The sequence below is a fragment of the Eublepharis macularius genome, chromosome 11 (genome assembly GCF_028583425.1).
Source record: "Eublepharis macularius isolate TG4126 chromosome 11, MPM_Emac_v1.0, whole genome shotgun sequence".
NCBI lineage: Eukaryota > Metazoa > Chordata > Lepidosauria > Squamata > Eublepharidae > Eublepharis > Eublepharis macularius.
This window is the reverse complement of record NC_072800.1, coordinates 68,321,738-68,347,559: the sequence shown is the minus strand read 5'-3', so window position 1 is coordinate 68,347,559 and position 25,822 is coordinate 68,321,738. Positions and strand designations below refer to the sequence as shown.

Sequence of the window (25,822 nt, the reverse complement as noted above, 5' to 3'; positions counted from 1 at the left end):
GGAGCATCGGGTATATCACCATCGCCATCAGTGGAGTGGCGCAACGGAGACGACCGGCGCGGTGATGGGGTCGAGGGTTTCTCCCAGGGGACCTCATCCGTCTGGACCGATGTCGAATGCTGGTGCTTAGATTTTTTCTTCGACTTCTTCCCGCCCTTGGAGGCTGAAGTCGGATCGGAGCTTCGGTTCCGATCAATCGGAGCCGGTGACATAGACAACGGATCCGAAACCTTCGGATCCGATCGAGGGCCTGCCTTCGGAACACGACCAGTGCGAACCAATTCAGCGGGCCTCGGAGCCGATGAAGTCGGAGTCGGAGTCGGATCCGATGGCTTGGGAACCGATCCAGCCGAAATGTTCGGATCTGACGAAGTCCTCGGCACCTTCGGAGCCGATGTGGCGGTCGGTTCCGACCTCGACGGGGACCTGGAACGGTGCCGCTTCCGAGTCGGATCCGACTGCGGAGTGGAGTGCTTGCGACCCGACGCGGAACTCGCAGCCTCCTTCGGATCCGGGGTCGGGTGTTGGGCTTGTCGGCGATCCGGCGAGCGGGAACGCGAAGTGGAAGCAGCTCTTCGGACAGATTCCGTCTCAGGGGGGGTGTCAACCGTCCCACCAGCCGGTGGCGGCCCCCCCGGGGTACCCGGGCCCCCCGACGCCCGCATCGCCCGTCTCCACAGCAGGGCGTTCAGCCTATTCGCCCTCTCAGCCCTCGCCTTCGGGGTGAACCGTTGGCAGTGCTCACATTTCCTGACGATGTGCCCTTCGCCCAGGCACTCGAGGCACACGGAGTGACCGTCCGTCCTCGTCATCTTTGTGGAGCAGGTGGAGCAGCGCTTAAAAAGCGACTTCTCAGACATCTTCACGATCAGAAAAAGTTTCCTCAGAAAAGCGGACAGCTAGAACTTCACTGGTCGGCGGCAAAGAAGAAACTGAGGGGAAAGGGGGCAATGTCGCCCAATGTCGTTCGGGCGGGAAACGGCCGCGCATGCGCATTGGGTCGGACGTGCGCCCCTTAGTGGACGTTTGCTAGAAAGAAAAATCCGGTCAGCAGGCCTGCGCAGGCGCAGTCCCATGTGGGGCTGCACAGAAGACGGACAGTGAACAAATGGTTATTTCCGGAAGGCATCTGGTTCAGTTATAAAGACCAAGCCTACAAGATAACATCGGAAGCGCAGCTGAGGGACTTTGTGTTTAATCATCAAGAGTTTCAGCAAGGAGAAGATTTAGGATCTGAAGGGGGGAATGGGGAGGAGGGAGTGAGCGCAGCTACTGTAGCTGTTCAGAGAGAGCTGCGACCGAGACGCAGGGGGGGGGGAAGAAGACCTGATCCTGACTGTAGTTCGTATTATAAGATCTACCAATCTAATAGCATATTAGAAAGTTTAACTTTAAATAATTGTATTATGAAGGGAATGCAATACTTGTAGATGTAGTGTGTGTTTTTTATATGTTGTTTCTTCCCTTTCCCCCTGTTCCCTTTTTCCCTTTTTTGTAGTTTTTGTGGTTAGTAATTAAAAATAAAAATTTATAATAAAAAAAAAGATATAACCTCACATCTTATATGATATTGGTAAAATAGTCCTAAGACAAGGAGACTATGACATCTAAAAAGGTCTTGACCTGTTAACATCTAGAGTACTGCAATGTGCTTCTAGTAGAGCTGCCCTTGAAGACAGTGCAGAAGCTACAGTTGGTATAGAATGCTGCAGCTGGAACACTGATGGGAGGCAGGAGGCTGCCCTGCCCCTGAAAGGCAAAACAGCCACTTAACTGTTTCATCTCAGAGCCTCTGGGGTGCCCCAGCATCCAGTCACCTTTCAGAGGGGAGATGGAATATTGGAGGGAAGCATAGCAGCAGGAAGTTGGTGTCTGCCTCAGCAAGAGAGCAGACAGTATTAAGGGTAGCTCTGCCTGGAGGTGTGGCAGAGTGGTTTAGTTCTACTTCTAAGAGAGGACTTAGCACTCAATCGAGAGCGCTTCTCTGGTGATGAGCAGACCCTATACCGTTTAGCCTGACTCTTGAGAAAGAGCAGGCTGGTGTGGGTGGAATCCTGTGTATGAGAGGACCAAACCTAGTGATTAGGCAGAGAAATCCTGTTTGTAACCACAAGCATTAAAAAGAATTTAAATCACAGCCAGAAGCTGTAACTAGCTGAAGTTTAAGTGCCTCAGCCAGGCCTTTCCTGTGACTGTCTGGAGACCTGGCTGCTATTCTGTTCTTTCAAAACCACTTATTCATAAATAAATTTCCTTTGTTGTTTTGTTGATCCTCCTGCTTCAGTGATCTCTTTACTCTTCAGGCAAAATATAAAAATTACCTCACAACTGTGAACCCCAAACCTTCATGCTTGCTATTGCAAGAACATCTAGCAAGCAACTGAGAGCCGAACCACAAGAGACGAGTTACACGCGGGGGGTTGGCACAAGTTTATCTGGGAAGTGTAGGAGACTCCTTCCCCTCTCTGTGAGAGCCACCTGCCAGCTTCAAGCTCCCCTTGCTTGCTGAAGAGCTAGAGGAAGCCAGCAGCAGCAGCCATCGCCAATACTTTTTCCAGGCACAAGCCCGCCAGACACAAGAACCCCCAAAGACCATTTGGAGCGGGCTGCTGTTGCTCTCTCCCAGGACACTCTGCATCCGGAAGGCTGCCTGTCCGCCCCCGAGGAGCTGCTATGGAGACAGCTGCCGTGTCAGCGAAGCTCAGCTGCAGTGACAAGTGGCTCTGCTGCTGCTGCTCTGATATGCCCTTCCCCTGCCCCCGAGCTCCTGGAGGAAAACCGGAGTGAGGGGTGCCACCTCCTGCTAGGAGGTGCCCTAGGTGCTGGCAACTCACGCTACGCTACTGGTGGCTTCCAGTTTACTTCCAGACCCAATTCAATGTGTTGCTATTGACTTTGAAAACCTATTTGGCTTGGAGTTAGCATGCCTAACTGGCTATTCCCTTATGAACCTACCTGACCACTGTGGTCATCTTCAGAGGCCCTGCTTTGGATGCCCCTGCCATCTGAGACTAAACTTCTGGCAACCCCAAAAAAGGCCTTTTCAGTTGTGGTGCTGAAACTTTGGAACTCCCTCTCCAGGGAGATTCGTTTGTCCCCCTCTACCATTATCTTCCACCAGCAGGTGGAGACTTTTGTTTGGCGTTTCCTCACTAACTCTTATTAGCCCTCTTTCTTGTTGGAAATGTTCACCGTCTTAGGGACCCTGAATTGAATGGGGAAAATGGCATAGAAATGTTTTAAGTAAAATAAAAATAAATAACAAAAAATGCAACCCCTTAGTTAGAAACCTAGATAAAGTGAAATGTTTTGGTCTGGCACCTAAAGGAGAGCAAAGTAGGAACTAAGTAAGCCTCAAAGAGGAAGGCATTCTAAATGTGAGGAGCCACCCCCCCCCAAAGCCCTGTCTCTGTTCCTTATCTCTGCAGGTAGGGGTACATAGAGCAGGGCTAGTGAAGAGGATCTCAACTAGCAGTCTGGACAGTCTGGGAGGAGGCCGTCATTCACATACCCTGGCCTCACGCCATTTAGGACCTTATAAGTAAGAACCAACAGTTTGAATTGTCCTGGGAACTAAGGACAGCAGTGCAGATCTTTCTATACAGGGAGGATATGATCCCTGTATTCAGCTTCTAACAAAAACCTAACTAGTGCTGCTAGCATGTTTGGTGGTATTGGCTTAAACCCACATGCTTTTGCTTAACTAAAGATGTCAACGTTCTGGATATGTTGACGGTATGGAAGAAACTTCTATTCTCTTTTCTGCCCCCAAAATACAGAAACCTGAGATTAAACTGAAATATTTGCAGCCTTTCCAAGTGCTGATATTGTTTTCTTCTGTGAGCCACTGTGGATATATTGGGTTGGAGTTTAGCTGTTCTAATGACTTATTGGTATGCTGGTATGTTGTAAATTGCATTTCACCCGTTTAAAGGGCAAAGGCAGAAACAACAACAACATTCAGTTTATATACCACTCTTCAGGATGACTTAACACCCACTCAGAGTGGTTTACAAAGTATGTTATTATTATCCCCTCAACAAAACGCCCTGTGAGGTAGGTGGGGCTGAGAGAGCTACAAGCTGTGACTGACCCAAGGTCACTCAGCTGGCTTCAAGTGGAGGAGTGGGGAATCAAACCCAATTCTCCAGATTAGAGTCCCACACTCTTAACCACTACACCAAACTGGCTCTCAAGTTGCTCAGTGGTTGCTGTCAGGCCAGGCCTTGATGAGTTCTCCCTCAACAGCTAAAATAGCCCAGGAAAGCGGCTAATTTTCACTGATAGAAACCAGGGCTTGAAGGCTGGCAGTGCAGTTTTGATTGCTCCGCAGTAGCCACTGAGGGCATTTACTTGCTTAAAGCTACAGGCAGTGCTTCTGTCGTTTGGGCGAGTTTTAACTCCCCACCTATGGATTTTTTCTTCTTTTTATAATTCAGATTTTTCTGTCCATGGCTCCATTCTTCAAAAATCCACAAATGGAACCATGCTGAGAGTTGGATATATCGATTAAACCTGCCCAAGCATTATCTTGCAAATCCTAAGGAATCTCCTATTTATAGGGAAGTAGATAAGAACTTAATGTGTCTTGGGTTGTGTTTCTGTGCATTTACATGTCCTCCTACATTGTTCAGAGGGTTCAGGGATAATGTGTTATCTGTCTCCTTCTCCTCAGTTGTGAGAGATTGGATAGCATTCCACTTTGTAGCCTCTTACTTTATCTCAGAAACAACTTCTACAGATTTTGGGGAGGAGGGGGGGCTTCAGAACAATGTCCAACACCATAAGCTAGTATACAACTGAAAAGGAGAGCATGTGTGCATCTGCAGAAATGTTTTAGGAACTGAGATAGACATTTTTGGATCTTGGTCTCCCAGAACATAATTTTCCACTTTGTAAACCACAACTAAATAGCTCTACTGTAGTCTTGACCTTAAAAAGTAATCAAAACTTTTTTTTGTTTAAGCAATACGTCTTTTAGGATCTGCAGTCCAAAATTTTTCATTCTGTGCACTCTTTTTGAATATTAGTCAGTATTAAATAGTTAAATTTAGGGGTATGCACCGCCAAAAAATTCAGACAAAAAAAATCCAGAATTACCAGAATCCTGAAGCTGCAAGCTGCTTCGACATTCTGGTATTTAGCTCACTTCAGTATGCTCTGTAAAGATTTGGAGCATACTGAAGTGAGGGAGAGCAAACTCCCACCCCCACCTCCCCTGGGGCAACCCCCCACCCCACTTACCTGGCAGGCAGGGAGAGGGGAGGCCGATCAGGTGGATGGCGGGGAAGTGCGGAGCCTGCTCCTGCAGGGTCTGTGCTGCCTCCTCCTCTGCAGCAGTGGCTAGCTGGGTGGTGGGGAAGCATGGAGCTGGCTCCTGCGGGTCCCGCACCGCCTCCAGCACCGCCGCAGTGGCCAGCTGGGCAGCGGGGGAAGCACAGAGCTGGCTCCTCCGACCCTTCCTGTCCCTCAAATGGCCGCCATGGTGGTGGGGAGGGCTGGAGCCACTGCCGCCTCCTCTGGGCCTACAGTGGCATGCAGGGCAGCTGAGAAGGCCAGATCCAGTGGCGCGCGGCCCCACAGGGCGGTGGGAAAGGCCGGAGCTGCCGCTGCCACTGCCTCCACCACCAGTACAGCAGCAGAGCCAAGGTAAGTGGGGGGGCTGGGACTGGGGGTTGTGGGGTTTGGGGTGTTTAAAGGGCCCTGCTGCTTGCAAGCAACAAGAAAGGGGCCCTTTAAACTTCAGCTGTCAGGTGGGGGATTCTCTCCCACCTACCAGCTGATAGTTTAAAGGAACCTGCTGCTTGCAAGAGGCAGGGAAAGGGGCCTTTAAACTCGACCCCGAAGCTTCTCGAAGCAACCCAAATGCTTTGGGGAAGCTTTGATTTGGGGTTTCCATGCTGGCCCCGATTCGGGAATCCCAAATCTTTACAAATCTGGTCCGATTCGGGTATTTTATCCGAATCGGAAACCCAAAGTGCACACCCCTAGTTAAATTATTTAAAACGATTAGAAAAACAGGACCGAAAAGCAGTTGCCATTTACTTCACAAAGATGACTTGAGGAATAATTTCCCCTCACTTTTCCCTTTTCTTCCCCCTCCCCCAGTTTGAAATGCTCCAAAGGATTGGGAGACCAGTTCTTAGACGCTCACTTTTCAGACATTAATTTTGTATTTCAGAAGCTTTTAATAGACAAAACAATAGTTCTCTTTCTGTTAACTTTGCACTAACTTTAAAAATACAAATCTCTGACTTAATATTAAAGAATGTCATTTCTGTAAGTGCTCCAGGCCAGATTGGCTGGATATCTTGAAAGTATTTTGCCTTACTGTGGACATAGAGCAGAGTCACCAGAAGGAGGTGGGTGGGTAGCTGTGAATTTCCTGCATGGAAATGGGATTGGACTAGATGACCCCTAGGGATCCTTCCAGCTCTATGTTTCTGTGCTATATTGAATGGATCTTCAGGACTCCATGCCTAGCTCAATAGACTTGGCAGAATGTCAGTGGCAGCTTTCCTGACAGCAAATGCTAATGTTTTCCAGAAAGCCATGCTGCTGACTTGCATGGGTTGATTTTTGTGTTCTGTACCACTTTCCCCTCCTTCTTTTTCTTTTTTATGTTGGACATTGTGGTGTTCAAGTATCTTTCTTGGCTCTGTCCCAGTCTTGTGCACATCAGTCTTTGGATCCAAGCCAACAGTTATCTGTATCTGACCATGTGGCACTTGAGTATTAACGTTACACGTACCTTACCTGCCTTTAATAAATCCTGATCTTCTGGAATACAATTTTCTCATTTCTCGTGACAGCCCTCACCATTCCATGTGTAAATTGGCTCCCTCCCACTGTCCCAAGTGAAAGCTCCTATGAGCTTGTTTCCTTTTCCTATCCTCCTCCCCTTCAGAAGAAAACCACTTCCTGCACTACAATGTGTATGTTTGTGCAGTTACTTGTGTGGGTGTATTTCCCCCCTACACGGACACCATTGCATCCATTGATGAATGAATACTTGTACAAAAAGCCATACAGATATGATTTTCAGCATTTTGATGAACAAAAACATACACAAAGATAAACACAAAGAGTGGACACCAAACAGGATGACTGATCAAATCCTCCCTACTATTGGCTATTATTTACTGTCTCTTAAGCGGCAAGCTGTACATTTATGCCAATTTATGTGCTTCAGGGAGCATTCTTGATAGTAGGACAAAGTGAATAAAAGTAGTTTGCTTTGCAAATGAATGCAAATGGCTGTGCCTTTGGGGAGCCCTTTAAACAGGGCTAAGGCGCTCTGATTATGAGTGAAGCTGCCATTTGGACATGGTGAAAAGAGCACGCTCGAGCCATTGATTGGGGGAGACAGTAAAAAGTCAGGAAGGGCCCCGTTAAGCTTGCAGTGCAGCAAGCAGACGGACGTCAGTGTGGTTAGAACACAGTGGGGGAATGACAGGCAGGATTAGTGTCAGGGAGAAGCTTTGCTGTAGCTGTGGAGATGGTCTCTGGGGTCATTCACCTCTGACTGCTGTTCTGAGCTGATGGCTCTGTAATGCAAACTGCCTGATGCATGCCTGTTCATTATCGGAAATGGTGATTAGGGGAGGTTATTTGTCATAAAGGGCTCTTCTTAAAAATAAATAGAAATAGGAAGCTGTTGCTTACTACTTGTGCAGAGGAAGCCTGATGCAGATGGCTTTGAGGAAAAGGGGAAGGTGGAAACAGCTGTGCCCATGTGAATGTTAAGGTTTGTCAAGGCAGACCTCCTCTTTTGCATTGGGAGGTTTGATTTGATTTGTCATAAAAGGAGCTGGACTCCTTTGCGCTGGCTGTCATGTATTTCTCTCTCTCTCTCTCTCTCTCTCTCTCTCTCTCTCTCTCTCTCTCAAACAAAACAAAACAGTGAGTTTCTTCCTGCCTGTTTTTTTCCCCATGTGCAACATGCTCAGAAGCTATTCAGTTTGAGTACTTTTCATATTGTCAGTACTGCCCATGTGCATTGCTTCTGATATCCATGAGATACAAGATTAACAAAACCATCTTTAATATCATATGGTGTGTTGTAAACCCCCCCCCCCAAATGTGGCAAAATGAACATTATCTGTTAGACATATACATGTATGGATAATACAACAAATCAAACCGAATGTATTCATTTACAACACTTAGCATTATTTTACTGAATAAAAGAAAACTAGGTACTATATCAGTCTGTAGCTTTTAAAAAACTAGCATTGTGTTACTTGATTACTATGTATTCTGCTCCTGTGTTTTTTAGCCAACAAAAATCCTCCAAGTTTCTTAGCATAATGAATGTTCCATAAATGTTTTACAGGCACCTCAGTGGACAGAAGAGGACCTTAGCCAACTGACAAGAAGTATGGTTAAGTTCCCAGGGGGGACGCCTGGTCGATGGGAAAAGATTGCTCACGAATTGGGTCGATCAGTGGCAGATGTGAGTTCACTTGAATTTGCATAGTATGGACAAACCAGAACAAGACAGGCAGTGTAGAAGCCAGACATAGATGGGGTCCGACATTGTCTTTTGAGAGAGGCTGCAATCCTTTTAGGACCTGGAAGTGAACCATTAACTAAGCAAGCAAGAAGCAGATGTCAGCTGGTCCCTCTGCTCCACAATTAACAGCTGTAACTGATCAGCTATATGGGGATTCTGGTGCTTAGAGATTTGAGCTACTGTAACATGATAACAGAAAGACAATGCCAGTTTTCGTTTTTGTAGCAAACCCTTTTATCTGGAAGAGAACATTTGTGAGATTTAAATAAAGATAATATTTCTGTTAAGTTTGGGGTGGTAAGTTTAAAAAAAAACCCTGAATGCTTGATTAGCTAATTTTGTTTAGACAGGTGGCATCTATGAATTAAACTGGATTTCTTTCCATGAAATGTCAGGACTGCACCATAGTTTGGAATATAATGATGTGTCAAATGACTAATTTGCCCTTCCTGTGGAGGTGGTGGGGGGGACATGCATGACTTTTTAAAAGACCTTGGACTTAAGAAGTTATAGTTCTTAAAATTCCATTCAGGTGACTCTGATTCTAGAGGCATCAAGAAAAAGCTTGAGTGTTGAGTGGTTGCTAGTGGTGCTTGGTGGCTGTTGCCACAGCTGGGCATTAAGAAAATTGCATAGTGTGAAACGTCACTCCTATGAGAAATGCTGATCACACACCCACTTTGTCTTGCATTGATCACTGCCCATCAGGCAAGAAATTCTGGAAGGGGAGGGACTGTACCGAGGGTAGGGATGACTGGAATGGTAATGTGAGCGGGGAGAGGGGAACCCTTGCTCTTTAAACAGGCACAATGTGGTTGGGATCCCTCCAAGCTGACACCATCTCTTTATGACCTTCTTTGTCTGTGTGGTCACAAATTTGAACTGTACTGTAACTTTTTTCTTTTTTAATCAAAGCTATTTATGGGCAATCTGGGTGCACAGAGAACATACCAGCAGGAGTATTAATTTAAAATAGGTAGGCAAAATGTCAGCCTAGTTAGTTAGGCTGACAGTTTAGTTAGAAGAAGGTCAAAAATGGGTTGTTCACTTCAGGATTTGTGAATCGTTTCCTTCAAACCTCTACTTACTGCATTCCCGCTAAGTTATCCTGTTCAACTCATCTGCTATTTAAAAACAAATTTCCACACAGTTAAGTGATAAGGGGGAAAAAAGCTTGTCCTGAAGGCACCATGTTATGCTGTCTTTGGAGCATTTAATAATTACGTGGGATATTACAAAATGAGAAAGTTGGGCTTATCTCCTTGTGTCTAACATACAAAGGCATTGTGAAGATTTAAGCTGGGGACCCATGAGACTCCCCCCACCCTTTCTCTTCCCCTTGTATTTTTCTGCAAACTTGGGGGTTTCCCCAGGTTCATTGTCAGATCAAGGAAGTGCTGAGATGCATCCCCATCTTGAACAGGAATCTTCAAATGCATCCACACCAAAACAATAGCAGCTAGCCATGGGGCAGATGCAATACGATCAGAACAGATGATCTGCTAATGAGTTAGGAATCATAAACCTCATCACCACTATGTTGTATTGGATTCCTACTAATGCTATGTCTTTGTGAACTTGTGCCTATTTACCTTATGGCATTGTTTATGGAAATGTTCTTGATATTTACTACACTAATATCACATTGTGTAATCCACCTTGAGTCCCAGTGAGAAAGGCGGACTATAAATGACATAAACAAACAAACATACCTTCAAGGGATGGTTAAGGGAAATGTTAAACAAGAAACAACTTTTTCACCAGAATTAGATAGTCTAGGGTCTGCTATAAGGATATGAGACCCATGGAGTTAAGTTGTTTGACTCCTTCAGCGACTACCTTTGGAAAGCTTGCAAGCGTGGTAGTGATTCCTTGTTGGCTTTTGTATGATAGTTAAAAATTGGGTGTGATTTTCATCTGAATATGGAACCCTTTGTCTCAGACTAGAAAGTTCAAAATCCTTTTAACAATCATGACAGGATCCGTCTTCCCAGATAACAAGCTGTTTTCTTCAATACTCCTTCAGACTGCAGGTGGAAAATGGTGGTCTCCAGCATGAATCAGTATATTAGAAATACCACAGATGTGTGTGGTGCCTTACTGTAAAAGTGCCAAGAAGGTTACAGTCTAAAATTTGAGACAAGGAAGAAACAAAATGTAGGAAGGTGGGAGTAACTGTGAAAAGAATGTGATCTTTCCAGACACATGAGCTGTGATGAATGCTTCTCCCATGGCAAAAATATTACTACACAAAAAACACTAGCAGGGAGAAGGGTGGGCTATAAAAATTCTCCTCAACACCACAAATTCATATTAGAACAAACTTGCCATGGATGCATTAATACAAATCCATACAACAAAATCCATCCATACCCCTGGATGAGCCCGTGTTTGAGAGCTGTGTGGACCAAAAAAACCCCTATTCTTGACAAAAGCTCAGCACCCTTTATACTCTCCAAAAGAAGTTCACAGTAAATTGAACTGGGGAGGGGGGGGGTTCACCCCCCAACTATGCACATAGTTGGGGGGCAGGAGGAGAATGCTTAATTATTTCTCCAAGTAGTAAGAGGGCAGGAATGAGAGATTAAGTCTGAAGCTACATATTCAGCAAGGAAAAATGGGTCAAACAACAGATGTTTGGAGGCAGACCTGGAGCACTGGTACAGGTAACCAGGTCAACTGGCAGGAACTCGGATTAAAGAGAACTGAAGGCAGCTTTTCTTTCATAATCAAAACATTTGGCAAAAACAAATCTAATTAATACCACAAGCCAGAACCAGTAATTTAATAAATGCTGCAGTATCTGTTCACTTACAAATTAAAAATATGATATACTATCAGTCTGAGAGGGCATTCTCTTTTCTAGAAAATTGAAATAGTTTATATGTTAAATAGTTGATTCAGCTGTTTAGATTCTTAAGACTGATTCTCGGGGGGGGCATTGACAAAGCAAGTTTTGGATTGATCAATGCAACCCCCCCCCCCCCCCAAATCATGCTATGGGAGTTCACTTGCGGGCCTTTAGTCTGGCCTCATACATTTCTAGTAAGTTTAGCACAAAACTTTTGAGGTATGCTTGTATCCCATGGCTGTCTTCAGATGGAGCTATCTTCATTTCCCCAAGTGATAGGAATTGCTGGGGGGAAAATATTTCACAGAAGCCATTCAGGGGGAGAACCCATAATATATCCATACTTGGAATATTGCTTATTTCCCCCCAGTTGCCTCATAACATGAAAGAGGCACATCAGAGATTGCTAAGATATTGAAAAGTATATCTTCTGTATTAGGAAAGGCTAAAGAAGTTGAAGCTTTTTAGCTTAGAAAAAAATTACATTCATGTGAGGACTCCTGGGAAGGTGTTCTAAAAGGCATCGTATGTGTGTAAAGAGACTTTCCTGATTCAAATGTTGCTGCTTGTGCATTGATCAGATGTGTATTATCTAGTTACCCTCTGGAAATTGTCCTCCATTTTTTGTGCCTGGCACACTGAACATGTAGCCCACGTGGATGCTGCCATTTGTGACTTGTGCTAAACAAAGATGTAGATGTGAAGTATAACAGAATGCATCTCACCCCACAACTGTTGGGCATGCCACATTTTTGTATCTTAAACTGAGCAAAGGGGGAGAATTTTCTGTGATTTACCTGCTCCTTATGTGCTTTTGTTTGGGGTTGGGCGTGGTTTCTGTGCATACTGTCTATGGCCATTTGGGGGAGGGGGGAGATTGAAATATATGTGATACAAACTTTTCCTAAACTTACTCTGCTGCTTTAACAACATAAAATACACTGCTTACCATATCAAAATTGCACTAATCTGCACATTTATGGAATTTAAAAGTATAAATGTCTTGGTCTTTTGCAAACTAAATGGCAAATATGCCCAATACATGAAAGAAAGCTGCAAAATGCTGCATCCTATGCTACCTACCTTAGTAAGCATATCTTTTTTTTCATCTGAGAAGTTGCAAAAATAAAACTTTAAATTAGAGAATAAATGTTGTAGCAAGCTATAGAGCAAATACTATCTGGTCAGAAATTGTGTCATACAGTCACAATAGGGAGGGCAGCCCTACAATTTAGTTATTGTATCACTGAGAGTAATTTATTACCATAAAACACAGTACAGCTTATTAATTTTTGCCTAAATATTCAGTTTCAGCCATTAAATATAGCCTTGCAAATAGGTATATGTTTACAGTATACACAGGTACTAACATGGTCTAATGCTTTTCATGCAGTACGTTTTGAATAAATCCTGGGCTTAAAAAGCATTTCATTCATTACAAAATCATTGGAGTGTTGTTTTGGCAGTCCCCCAAATAGTCTTTTTTTTTTCCATTGGGGAAACTGAAATGTCCTTTGGGAGGAACTTCCCGGATCAGATTGTCCCTGTGTTACCTTCGCATCTGATGTCCATCATCAAAGCCCACTACTTTGGGGTGACAAGTGGTCACAGGTCCTCAACGGAATCTCAGATCATGTTGCTCACAAATCTTCCATTATGCATCATTCTAGTATGTAACCACATAGTGGCAGGTTGTTGCAGTGATGGGTGACCAGAAGTGGTCCGTCTAGTTTTTAGGATTTTCTCTTGTTGCTGAACTAGGACAAGACCCTCTTCCCCCTTGACAACCAGGTTGATATAACTCAGTCCTCCCACAGGCATGATGAAAAGAGTGCTTGTTATGACCCTTACTTTCTTTGGGGTAGATTTTGCCTTTAATCTTTCCCTTAACACCCTCTGGGTAGTTTGCTGCCACCAGGAATATTATATTCCAATATATTTTATTTAAGTTTTCCCTTTGGTAACGTTCCTAAGCGTCAGGCTCCTTCGTGGTTCTATGTGGCCCTGAGGATAGGAATGGGATATAGCAATGACAGCTACTCTGGGATATAACAAAACAAAATAAACTTTTATTTAGTCAAGAAGTGTATTGGTTTCATAAACGTAGTTCTCGGTTCTTAAAGTTACTTCCTATAAACTCATTCACACAGATCTCTTCTAAGGCTTCACACACAGTTAGCCTCTTTCTCTAACTCAATATTTCTCTCACAGAAATGCTTAAACTCCTCAGGCAGCACACAGCTAGCCTCTCTTTCTCTGAGTGTCCTTTCACAAACATGCTCAGTTCAGGTTCCACACAGGTTATATTTCTCTCATAAACACTTCAGCATATTCACGCAGCACACAGCTAGCCTGCTTTCTTCTGACTGAAACCTTTCTCTCTGCCCTGTCAGTCTCAAACTGCATTCACTCCGCCCACACTCTCAGTCATCAACCAATCATATCACTCACTCATCCCTCTCCTTCACCTCCCACTCTTCACCTATATCACACCAAGCATTTAAAGATACATGCACACATTTACTTGAAATCATTACAGTGCTCTTTACAGATGTCGAGGGTTAAGGGATGACAGTAATGGGCATAATAGCTGAATTTGGAAAAACCTGATCCAAAGGTGGTAGTACAAAAGAGAAGCAAGGAAGGTACACCTTGGCCTGACTCTCCGACTGGGTGTGGAACTTTTGGACAGCTATGCAATGGACTGGATATGTTGTCAGTTGCCTGTATACATTCAGATATATATATCCTTGGTTCCATACATACTAATCCTGATTCCAGAGTCTGATCATAGAAAGGAAACAGGGTCTAAAATTAAGTGCTTTTCAAGTTACCAGGGCATACATAACTGCAATGTAAATTCTTTAATAATTACATATATGCCTTGTGATTTTTTTTTGAGCAGAGGACTATTACATGTTAATTTCAAAGAGCATATGTGCTATTCATCCACAGAGAGTAAAGGATTAGCAGTGAAACCTTGTGCACACGTCTACAATACGATGAACTTTGGGCTCCTGGTCTGAACTCACACATACAGTAGTAATAAAACATGGCAAGACAGGGGATAACAAATGGTGCTGGATTGCACTTTTTGTGAGCTAACCAGATTCATAATATGAACCCCATGATTATACATTTGGCATTGGTGTATGCACAGGTCACCTCTCCGTGACAAGTTTGTATAAATCATTTAGCAATTGTTGAAATCTTGGAAGGCATGACCTGAAAGTTTGGGACTGAGTGTTCTGAATATGGCTTTATCTCCCAGAATTGTAATGCAAGTGAAAATGAAGTTCTGTAGAGTAGCTTTTGAAAAGCAGATCAAGAGCTCTGGAATAACGCATGGTGACCAGGCAAGATCTGTGGGTGCAGATGGAAATCTAAAACCATGTGAACGTACGTTTGCAGTAGGCTTTCTAGCTTCCTGTTCCTGGTAGCATCTCTCCATGAAGGTGCCTGGGGCATTTGTACGTCATAAGGTATTCTGCCAAACATAAGAATCTGCCAACCACCCCAACCCCACGAAAGCATTTCACATCTACTCAGGGGCCTTTCAGGATCCTGGCCATTATTTTTAAAAGTTTAAAATCCAATGAGGGAGTGAAAGCTGTTGAAGTAGCAGACTGGCATGAAAAAACAGCCTTTAGCATAGTTTATTAACTGCAGCTTTTCTGAACTGTGACGGCAAAGAGTTCTCCAATTTCATCCTCATGAAATAATATCATTTGCTTGCCTGAGAGGATGTAAGCTGATTCTGTTTGCCCCTGCGGTCATTAATCTCTTGCATTCAGGTTGCAATAGCAGACTGATGGGGGATTTGTTGCCGTCATGAAAATGGTCCAGGTAGGCAGCAAAACAATCGACAGGTGGGTAGAAATAAGCACACTTTTCTAATTAGCACGGTGCCTGGTAGTGTGAGGTTAAAGGGGTGCAGTTATAAAAGCATCCCATATGTCAGTGAGAAGATGGCCAACTGATTAACCATCACTGGACCATCCTCGTCTAGATGAAGCTTGTGAAGGACACGCAGAGTTTTAAATTATGCAGCTAGTACAAGGTGTTAATTTTCAAAACAACACAAGATCTACATAAAATACGCTTTATTACTGAAAGGTCTCTAGGTCGTAGATCTGCTAAGAAAAATGTACAAGTTCTTAGCAGAGAACATTTTTTCTAATTTTTTTTGTCAGTGTACATTTTAAAGAGTCTTCGTGATGCATTTTTAATTAATTTATTTAAATACCTTTATCGTGGTTGTGTTACAGTAGGAAGGGATTAAAGGCATATAATAATTGAAGCCATTTACAGCTTACAATAAATGTTACCCATTGTCAAAGATGCTTTTTAAACAGGGCACCCTGGCACAAAATTGGGCCAATGTGGGTACCCTGGCTTTCTCAGGAAGGCTTTTCCAGAAGGCTGGAGGGACAGGTGAAATGAGCAAGATTGGTCTGTGTCGGAACTTACAGACATGAAGGAGGTCTGAGAGGATTGGAGCTGGTGCACAGTTTCATATCAGGAAATGCCATTCTACAGGTACATGTGCCCCAAGATCATGTGTGGCTGGGATCCACAAAAACACATCTTGGAAAGTGGCATGGCCCTGTTCTTGAAAAACAGGTTTAGGGATCATCTCGGCTGTTGGGAGATGTAAAAGGGGGGGGGGGGACTTCCTACCTTCCATCTTACCTTCTCTGGGAATTTTGGAACCCTCAGCCATTATGGCCTGGGAAATGCAAAAGTAGGAAAGAGAAAGGCAAAGAAAAAGATCAGGCAAAGGAAGTTGCTCCGTCTTTCACAGGGAGAAGGTTTCAGAAGCGTAAGAAATGGATATTTCATGCTATAACAGCTCTGCAAGGTTGGGTCATTGGAATGGGGCTTGAGAGATTGTATCGTATTGCTCGGTCTAAAATGCTTCCTCGTGACTGAGCAAGTTTTTGAAAGACAGAAGCAGCTTTTTCATTGATGTAGACAGAGATGGCCGATTGGCAACTTGTGGGCAGACCCAGACCCCAAAGGAACTTTCTGGCCATTGCCCAGATACTAAGGGAGTTTAGTTCAATTTCATTTTTAAGCAATACACAAGCCTTCATGTGCCAAACCTGTTGAATGGCTGTTACATGAACATCCTGGTAATCCTGAGGACTAGTGCTTGTCTGTCCCTTGAAAGCTGAGAAAGTATGTTCCCTGAAAGATCCTTTCATTGTGATGACTTTTTATTGCCTGAGTTTGTGTGCTCCTTATTTATGATGTTCTTTTTGCAGTGTACTATATGATGGGTAGTTCTATTATGCAACCTGTCTTTGTGATGCAGGGAGAGGACTTTGAACCTGTTAGGAACATACAGCAGGCCAGTAAATGCAGAATTGGCAACCACTAGCCTAGCCCTCACTTTTTCTTTCCTTGGTGCTTGTTCTATATCTTCTTCTTCACTTTCTGCAGTGGGGCTGGGCATCACAATGTCCTTTCAGCTTTTTAAAGCATTGGTCTTCAACTGGTGGGGCAAGACTGACAGTTAGGTCAGGGGAATAGATGTGAAGGGGTATGAGAGGAAGCTCAGATTAACAGTCACAGTTGGGCCAGATGATCATCCTTCACTGGTGATAGTCTTGCATGGATAAAAGTGATGTAAATCATGTAGAGAGCTTGCCAGTTTTGTCTGCCGTAACTTCTCTTTCAGCAAACTGCACCAATGGTATTGTGTCAGGTATGATTGCAACTGGGCAAATGGGGCATTTTAGGGGAGAGGGAACTTAAGCGCCGTAAGACCTGATTCTTTCTCTTCTTCTGAGGCAGCTTTTTTGAAGAAATTATAGCAAAGGGTGATTAATACCCTGTTCACCAGAGAGGATATTAAAATCCTGACTATTAGCTTTCCTTTTGGAAGGAAGACATGCATACATAAGAGTAATGAACAGATTAGCACCGGACAGGGAAGAGTAAACATAGAAAGAGAGACATGATAGAATATCGGCCCAGAAATGCTCTTAGAATATTGGATTGGATGCAGTCCTAACAGTCTTAAAAAGGATACCTTAGAGTTGAGAGATACTAAAAGAACGACCGAACTGTGATGGATTAGAAAGGGAGCTATGAATCCGGAAGTTTCCAGTTTAAACCTCCCTCTTCTGTGAACTTAGTAAGTGACCTGACAGTTCAGTCCAAAGAAAAGTTACACAAATTTCAAATCTGGTGAACCTTATCTTAGAAAGATGTAATGCTACTTTGAATTTCACTGTTACGCAAGTAGTATCTCTCCCCCTGTCCCCCAGTGTGAAGAACACTAGGCTACCTTTCAGGATTACTACTGAGAGATTGTATGTGGAAAAACTTGAAAAGCACTATGTGAAGTGTTAAATTTTAATAAATCATCATGGATTTGGCATCTCATTTATGAAGAAATGCTGAAACCTTTTCAGTAGAAGGAAAAATGATCTCTGAGTAGGAGGTAGGAGAAAGGTTTATAAAAAGTGAGTTAAATTAGGTAAATTAGAAAATTTTTCTCTACTTTTAAAATCCAGGGTTATCCACTGAAACAGCCAACAGATGTGAGATAGAAGGGAGGAAATTTACACAGATGCTCTGATGACCAGAAGCATAAGCAGCTGTGTTAAAAGAGGGGCTGTGACTAAGAGAGTTAGAACCCTTACGCTCATTGCAATGATTGAGTTTATCAGACTGTGGCCATGGAAGTCAGAAGGATAACTTCCATCTCAAGGTGGTATACCTCTGTAAGATCCTGAAGATTTACTGTATAGTTTATCACAAGAGCTTGCCAGAGGCAGTGGGCTGTATAGTTTATGGCTGGAATATTGGTGTTGATCCAGCATGACCATATCAAACTGAAAGAAGGATTTAAAGAACTGTGGTTCACTGGCATATTTAGCATGCTTCCAGGGTATGGTTGGCATTTCTAGTGAAGTTTTAGTTGTTCTCAAAACCAGAAAGGCTTTGGAGAGCTGTTTTGGATATTCACCTGCCAGTTGATGTCAACCACACAAGGTTAGGTGGACTATAGGTATGCTTGTATTGAAATGGGATTTTTTATGTTGTGATCAGTTTTACATGACACCTTTGAACAGTCTCGATAGATATAAAAATGTTTTCTATGCTTTTTCTTTTCTTAAACAGGTGACTGTAAAAGCCAAGCAAATTAAAGATTCTGTTACATGTACTCCAGGTACGTTTCCAAAGCCTGTCTTTTGTTTATCTAAAATATTTTAATCCTGTTTTTCTCCCATGCTGGGGACTCATACAGCTTACAAAACAAAATAATGAAACTTCATTATGAAGAGACACCCCAACCCTCCGATATAAAAGTAGCTTGCTCCCTTTTGAATCTGCCCGATCAGTGTGGTCATCTTCAGGGGCCCTTGTGTGTGTGTTGTGTCTTATAATATTACTTTTAGAAGGTTGTTTTAATGGTTTTGATTGTTCACCACCTTGAGTACCCTAAGTTGGGTGGAATGGCAGCATGAAAATGTTTTAAATAAAATAAATAATCAAGCAGGTAATGAACAACAAGGACATTCCAAACTGGTGATAGTTCTGATGGCACGGCACACGGAGCCACAGGCTAAGACTCAAGGCCAACAGCTCTTGGGTGTTGCTCTTTGGTCACACCTCTTGCCATATCCAGGCTTTAAATTGCATGCAGAAAAGGGAGTGACAAACATGCAGCCTAGGTCTTTTTCAGCTGCTGTTGACATTACCAATTCTTCCCTCTTCTTATAAAAATGGGAGCACATAACTGAGCAGATTTAACCAGGACAGGGGTGGGCTAACTTAATGCTGGTGGACCACTTTGTCAGTTTGATACTTAATTGCTTTCTGATTGGGGGTTGGGGAGGCAGGAAGAGGTTGAGATGGCAGCAGTGGAGTGGAGGAAGAAGGGGACATCATGGGTAAAGGATTGGTTTATCATGGGTCCCCTCTAGTTTGTTTATATTTATATCATGCCTTTAGTACTTACAACCCTCAAGTAGTTTTGTTCCCCATCCAGACATCACCCAGACCCAACCCTGCTTACTCACCAGTGCTACTACACCATGCTTCTTCAGACAATGTTCTGAAACTAAACGTGATGGATGTGTCACTAGTGCCTTGGGATCTCTCCTTCTTGAGGATGCAGAGCAAGAGGAAAGTAGACTAGTGAATGCTGGAAGTAGGTGCTAGAGCCACTTCTGACTGTACTGGTCACCTACTCTGCTTGCAACAGCTTCCGTAAAGCTCATATGCCTCCATTAAGTGGGTTATCTAAGAATTAGCCTTGAGTTGTCAGCAGTGCCTGTGTAATCACTCTGGAAAGCGAAAAGGTGAACTGAGGCTTTTGTTGGTCAAGTACTGTTGCTGTGAATTTCAATAGGGCTATTGCAATTCATTCATTTCAAATGAATTGTGACTCTATAGCAGCAGTACTCTGTATGTGTGTGTTCAAAGAACCATAATACAATGGAAGATCACACTTACTTGATGCTATTTCTGGACTGCTTAAGCCAGCTGTGGCCACATTAACAAAGTAATACAAACAACAACACACACACACATACAATGCTCCTGATTTTTGAATCCATATATCTGGATTGTATAAAATCCTGTGACCCAGCAGTGTTGGACAGAGCCAGTCTCACAGAATCACCCTCTATTTCCATCTTTGCAAAGAAGTCGCTGCTACCAAAAAATTGACCATGGACAAAAGTAGGATCAAAATCAGTATTAGTTAGCAGGGCAGACATAGAAGCAAGGGAAGCATTGGAAACTATCACTGACTGTGTCCAAAGATCTCTCAATCAAAGATATGAGGAAGTTTCAGTCTTCCCAGCCCCACGTGCACATACCAGAGTAAGTTACTCCTTGCAATCTATCCAGCAAAACAGTGGAGGGAAAAGCATTTAGCCCAGTCAATAGAAAAGCCCTCTGATATTTGGGGACAGTTGATTGATGGGAATAAAAAGAAGAGAAATAAAAAGGAATCCAAATTTTCAAGGGTAAAAAGGTCTTCACATTTAAGGGCAACTATTGTGGAAACATGCTGAAGGATAGTAGTAGTGGCACACCAACATGGCAACTAGGCTCCTCTCCCCAGTGTTCATTTGACTCATCACAAATCAAAACTGTAAAAGTGCTGTTTTCAACAGGCATTATTAGGCTCTCAGAGCTGAAAATGCTGGCCCAGAACTCGAAATCCAACAAGGCTGCGGTTAACTTGTCAGATCATATAATTACGCAACGAGAAGAGGAGGAGGAGGAGGAGGAAGAGGAAGCAGCAGCAAAATACAATTGCGACCCAGAGCCACTGGAAATGGCAGCGACAGATCAGCAGCAGACAGTACTAAGCGAAACAAGACATCGTAAGCGGAAAACCACTGCCAAGGTTGAAACTGCACTTCCAGTGGGGAAAGAAACAGATGAGGACAAGTACCGAGGGAGGCGGCAAAAGGACTTTGACACTGCAGAACAAGAGGAGTGCAGTGATGATGAGTTCAGGAAAAGGGAGAGATGTCAAAGCTCGGAAGACATGTGGACTCAAAATCAACAGAAACTTCTGGAGCTTGCATTACAGCAGTATCCAAAGGGAACAGCAGAACGCTGGGATAAAATTGCAAAATGTGTTCCAGGGAAAAGTAAGGTAAGTAAGGTGTAGAGTCAATGTTTTTGTGAAGGATCAGACCATGTAGTTCTTAGTATAATTCCCCAGCCTAACACTGAAGCAAAACACTGAAACAAAAAGTTGATCTTTTACTCAACTTCTAGCTTGTAAGGTATATTTGAAGTCCAGAGTGAAACCTGTCAGGCCTGGCTAGGGGATTCTCTCAGACTCTCCACTTCATCCAACACGGTTGTATGAGTTAAAGGTCTTTATTCAGATAAAGCTCCCTAGAAGTGCACTGATACATAGAGATTGCCTGGAATGCTGAAGCAAAGTCTTTCCCGACTTCCTAGTCCCCTCCCCCCAGTTCAAACAAATCATTTGAAGTCAGCAAAAGTCCTGAAAAAGCTGCAAAGCTTAATTTCCCAAATTCGTTTCCCAGACTGATAACACCTCTCTGTAAAGCGCAACCAAAATACAAGAAAGTTACACTACAGGAAGTAAGACTACCCACCCCCAGTAGATATGCATTCACAGTTATGGCAGGTAGGCTGGCTTACCTGCCTGACAAAACCCAGAGAAAAGTAGGTGTATATGTTGAACTGAGGATGTTTGTGACTAGGGGTGTGCACCCGAAAAAGGTTCAGGTTTCCTGCTTTGAATTTACCCGTAGCGGGAAAACAGTTTGTGTGTTTAAATCACTTTGGTGTGCTCTGTAAAGATTCAGGAATCTTTTCTTTACACTTGCAAGCAGCAAAAGTGTTGCTTTAAACTTCCTGCCCTGCCACTTTTTTCCCCCGATGGGAGGGAGAGGAGGGAAGTGGCACAAAAAGAGCAGCTTTAACTTTCAAACGGTCCACACTTGCTTCATCCAATGGGAAGAGGATTCTCCTCCCCCTCCCATGGGGGGAAAAAGCAGTGGGGTGGGAAGTTTGAAAGCAAGCAGCATTTTTCTTGCTGTTTGCAATGCAAACAGTTAGAAAAGTGCTGCAGGCGTGGCTGCTGCCACTTTGCCCGAAGCAATACGAATTGCTTTGGAAAGCTTTGCTTTTGGGAATCCCGAATTGGCTCAGCAATGCTGGGGTTGATTCAGGAATCCTGAATCTTTCCAAATTGGGCCTGATTCAGGTTAAAAACCCAAATCGGAAAGCCGAAGTGCACATCCCTAGTTGTGACATTTATCACCTGTCCTGCTCACATTTTCCACATCCACACATTATTTCTGTGAATGGATAATGAGAGTTTAAACCTTGGAAGCAGGGATTTTTTGGAGGAAGAAGTGGAGGAGCTCTCACCTGGGGCAACTCCTGGCAGGAAATGGTGCCCCTGTCACTGCACGCATGCATGCGCATGCTCCCAAGACTGCTTGATGATGGCATTCCCGGGAAGTGACATCGCGCGTGGCATGGCCACCTACCCCACCCCGGAGAAAGGAAGGGAAAGGAAGAAAGAAAGACGGGAAGACATGGAAAGAAGGAAAGAGAAAGGAAGGGAAAGGAAGAAAGGAAGACATGGAAAGAAAGAAAGAGAAAGGGAGGGAGGGAGGGAGGGAGGGAAAGAAAGGAAGGAAGGGAAAGAAAAAAAGGAAACACATGGAAAGAAGGAAAGGGAAAGGAAAGGAAGAAAGAAAGAAAGACATGGAAGGGAGGGTAGGAAGGGAAGAAGGAAGGAAGGCTTCAGCTGTGAGGGGGGAATCCCTCTCCTCTCATCTGAAGATTAAAGCCTGTTGGGGGCTTCCCTCAACCAGCTGAAGAGCAGGGATTAAGAACTCCTTTCCTACATTTAGCCAAGCAGAAAGGAGCTCTTTTAACCCCCGCTTTTCAGCTGGGGGGGGACTTCCCCCCGACCAGCTGAAAAGCAGGAGTTAAAGAGCTCCTTTCCCTCCCAAGGTTGTCAGGGCCACCTGAACACATGACTACTTTGCAGAGCTGCCAGAACACCATTCCAGAGCATTCCAGCAGAAAAAAGCCTGCTTGGAACTATTTACTATAAGAAACATAATCCATTTACAATCAGGCGGTTCTTAAAATGATATTAAACTCTCTACCAACCAAATTTTGCATTCTCTGGAATACAGGAAATAGACAGACAGAAGACACTAAAATTATAAAGCAGTGAAGCACTGGCTGCGTTCCAGATCCATCGTGTAATTTCTCCATGGCTAAGTTCTAGTTAGAGGTGCCTGAAGCTCTTGAGCAGCAGGGTGCCTCCGTCTTGCATGTGCCAAAAGTTTAACCAGAAGAAAGAGGGAATGCACTGGGGTTTTCACAAAATGTCACTTGAGAACCAGGAATGAAGTTTTGTCTCATATTGTTCCTTCCTTCTCTCATTGCCAAGGCAGGACTTTCCTGAGGTTTGGAATGGTTTTGTGTAGCACTGATTCTAAAGCAGTGTTATAGTGACATCAGTATATTGGACCCAAAATGTACTGTTGGGTGAGGGTTGATTCGTTGCATCGTGTGTTTGATCAGGGATTCAGTACATTAGAAAAAACATATGTTTTTAGATGGTTATAAAACTTTGTTATTCTAGATACCACGGAGAAACATTGATCCTCCCCTTTCTCAAAAAGTGAGTCCATTTAGGATGGATTCATGCTATTGAATTTCTCTGCAGTGTGGTGTATGGAGGTACATGGCTGCTAGTGTGAATCAGTTAGTGCATGCAATCAGTTGGCACCTGGCTCCAGAATTGCAGCTGCTGGAAAAAGAGGAGCTGCAATCCCTGCAATGAGTATTAGATTGTCCTAGTTATCGTTTTGTTCACATACTTTTTACAAGGGGGTATAGTTGTGGTCATGAACACACACAATGCTACACACACAGTGCTACACAAAACCATTCCAAACCTCAGGAAAGTGATGTGAACTGATCTTTATGAAAGCCTTCCAAAATGTAAATTAGGTATGTGCAGGTGACCCCTGCAAGTGGCTATTTTCTAACATTCTAACAAAAACCGTTTAAAGATCATTTTAATGGTCAAGTTTCTTTCTCTTTACAGGAAGAATGTGTGGCTCGATACAAATTGCTGGTTGAACTGATACAGAAGAAAAAATTGGCAAAGAGCTGAATGTGGCAAAGAATTTTGCTAATCAGATCGGGTTATTTTAAACGTCATATGCAGTAACATGTACTTTTGTACATCAGTATTTCAGTATGTCCTGTGCCTTAGTAAAACTAATCAATAAATTTTATACCTTAAAACGGAGTTAATAGGAGCAAAACGTATTTTTGTACTGGAAAGTATTGACATGATCAAGTGTTACCTGCATAGCTGATATTTTAGGAAACTTTGCTATTTTATACACCATAGCACTGTTTGACAATACTTCAGAAAACTTAAAACTGCAGGAGTATAGTTGTTGGGGATGACAAATGTGCATCTTCTGTTTTTTGCCTGAGGCTGGACTAATTATTTTGTGGTTCTGCATTCATCTTCCTTTTAGTCAGGTGAACTGTGCTTTCTATGATCTCAACACAGTCTTCTGTAAAAGCCACCACTGAATAGATTTCTGTAGAAGCAGGGTGCTGCACGTCTCATTTTTGTTCCTGCAACTTGCATCTGTGTGTTTCAAGTAAGTAGATCATGCAGTAGTGTATACCTTCAAGTGCCGCTACAGCCACTGCGGTAGGTATACGGTTTGTGACTAAATAGTAATAGGAAGTCTTAGGAGGTAGCATCTATATTTAGAATGTGGAATTAAACCACATTAATTTAAACAGATCCTGGACTACACTGTTCTTTCAGGGGAAGAGCCTTCTACAATATTCCTTAAACTCATGTGCAGCAATATTTTTCTGAATTAAAATGGAAGACACATTCATGCGTCCAAAGATCAAATTCTAGAGTAAGAACAACCAGTCCCTAAAGGAACCTCTCCCAGTTGGCATTTGGTAAGCCATCTTCAGGCCTAGGACAAAGACAGAGTACAAATGTTTCAGATAAATAGGCAAGGCTCATGGAGAGAGACTACAGAAAACTCCTCCTAGTGTGTCCACTGCAGAAGTGATCATATGCTCCCATCCCCTACAGATGGGTAGGGGTTACAGAGTTACAGGATTAGTTTATCCTAGGTAAGACTGACCGCAACAGCAAAACAAGACTTTTCACACAGATGTTGGAGACCTTTAACTTTTCATGTCTCACTGGTATGCCCTAAATTAGTGCAAAGTACACAACCCTCATTATAGCTGCTGGCTCCCTATGATTCTGAACAAGGTGCTTCAAAAATGTAAATGATTAGTGTTTTTCAAAGCACAAGATGGAAGTATAAGGCAACAGCTTGAATGGCACCAGTATTTTGTAAGCATTCTATGGAGCAAGCTTACCATCCTTACCCAACCCAACGCACATGGGCAACTGTCAAGAAGCATGCACTCCACAGCTATGCCTGAATTTGTCTAATTACTAGGTAGCTGTTCTTGCTGTTCTGATTCTTGTAGACAAACTGATGCTGTAATGTATATCGTCACTGAATCAAGCATTTTAAATAAAATGATGCATTCAAACACAAACAAGTGTATATTTGTGCTATAATGAACACATGCTCACAAGGATACAGACAATCCTACAAGTCATAAAATGTAAAAAGTGGGTGAGATATTTCCCATGCTTACTTTATGGAACCAACAAAAGTAACTCGGCACATGGTGGCAGTTATCTTTAATGCCATTAACACTTGTGCCACTGATGAAGAGCCTAGGTATGACTCTGGATGCCTCACTTTCAGTGGAGGCTGAGGTCACCATGGTGGCTAGATCTGCATTTTCCACCTGTGCCAGGCCAGGCAGCTGTCAGTGTACGTGCATCTCAGCACCAAGGCCCCAGGTGAGCAAAGCAGAGTTACACACACCAGTAAAGACTA

The 25,822-nt window shown here is 43.4% G+C and overlaps 1 protein-coding gene across 1 annotated transcript in view; it reads left to right on the top strand.

Moving 5' to 3' along the window:
• DNAJC1 (DnaJ heat shock protein family (Hsp40) member C1) overlaps positions 1-25,460 on the top strand; it is a 111,220-nt gene extending 85,760 nt beyond the window's left edge. The window contains exons 9-12 of the mRNA XM_054992115.1: positions 8,336-8,455; positions 18,501-18,549; positions 20,507-20,997; positions 23,959-25,460. Of these exons, the coding sequence (XP_054848090.1) occupies positions 8,336-8,455; positions 18,501-18,549; positions 20,507-20,997; positions 23,959-24,027 (729 nt within the window). The 3' untranslated portion in view covers positions 24,028-25,460. The remainder of the gene's footprint in view (positions 1-8,335; positions 8,456-18,500; positions 18,550-20,506; positions 20,998-23,958) is intronic.
• The last annotated feature ends 362 nt before the right edge of the window (positions 25,461-25,822 follow it).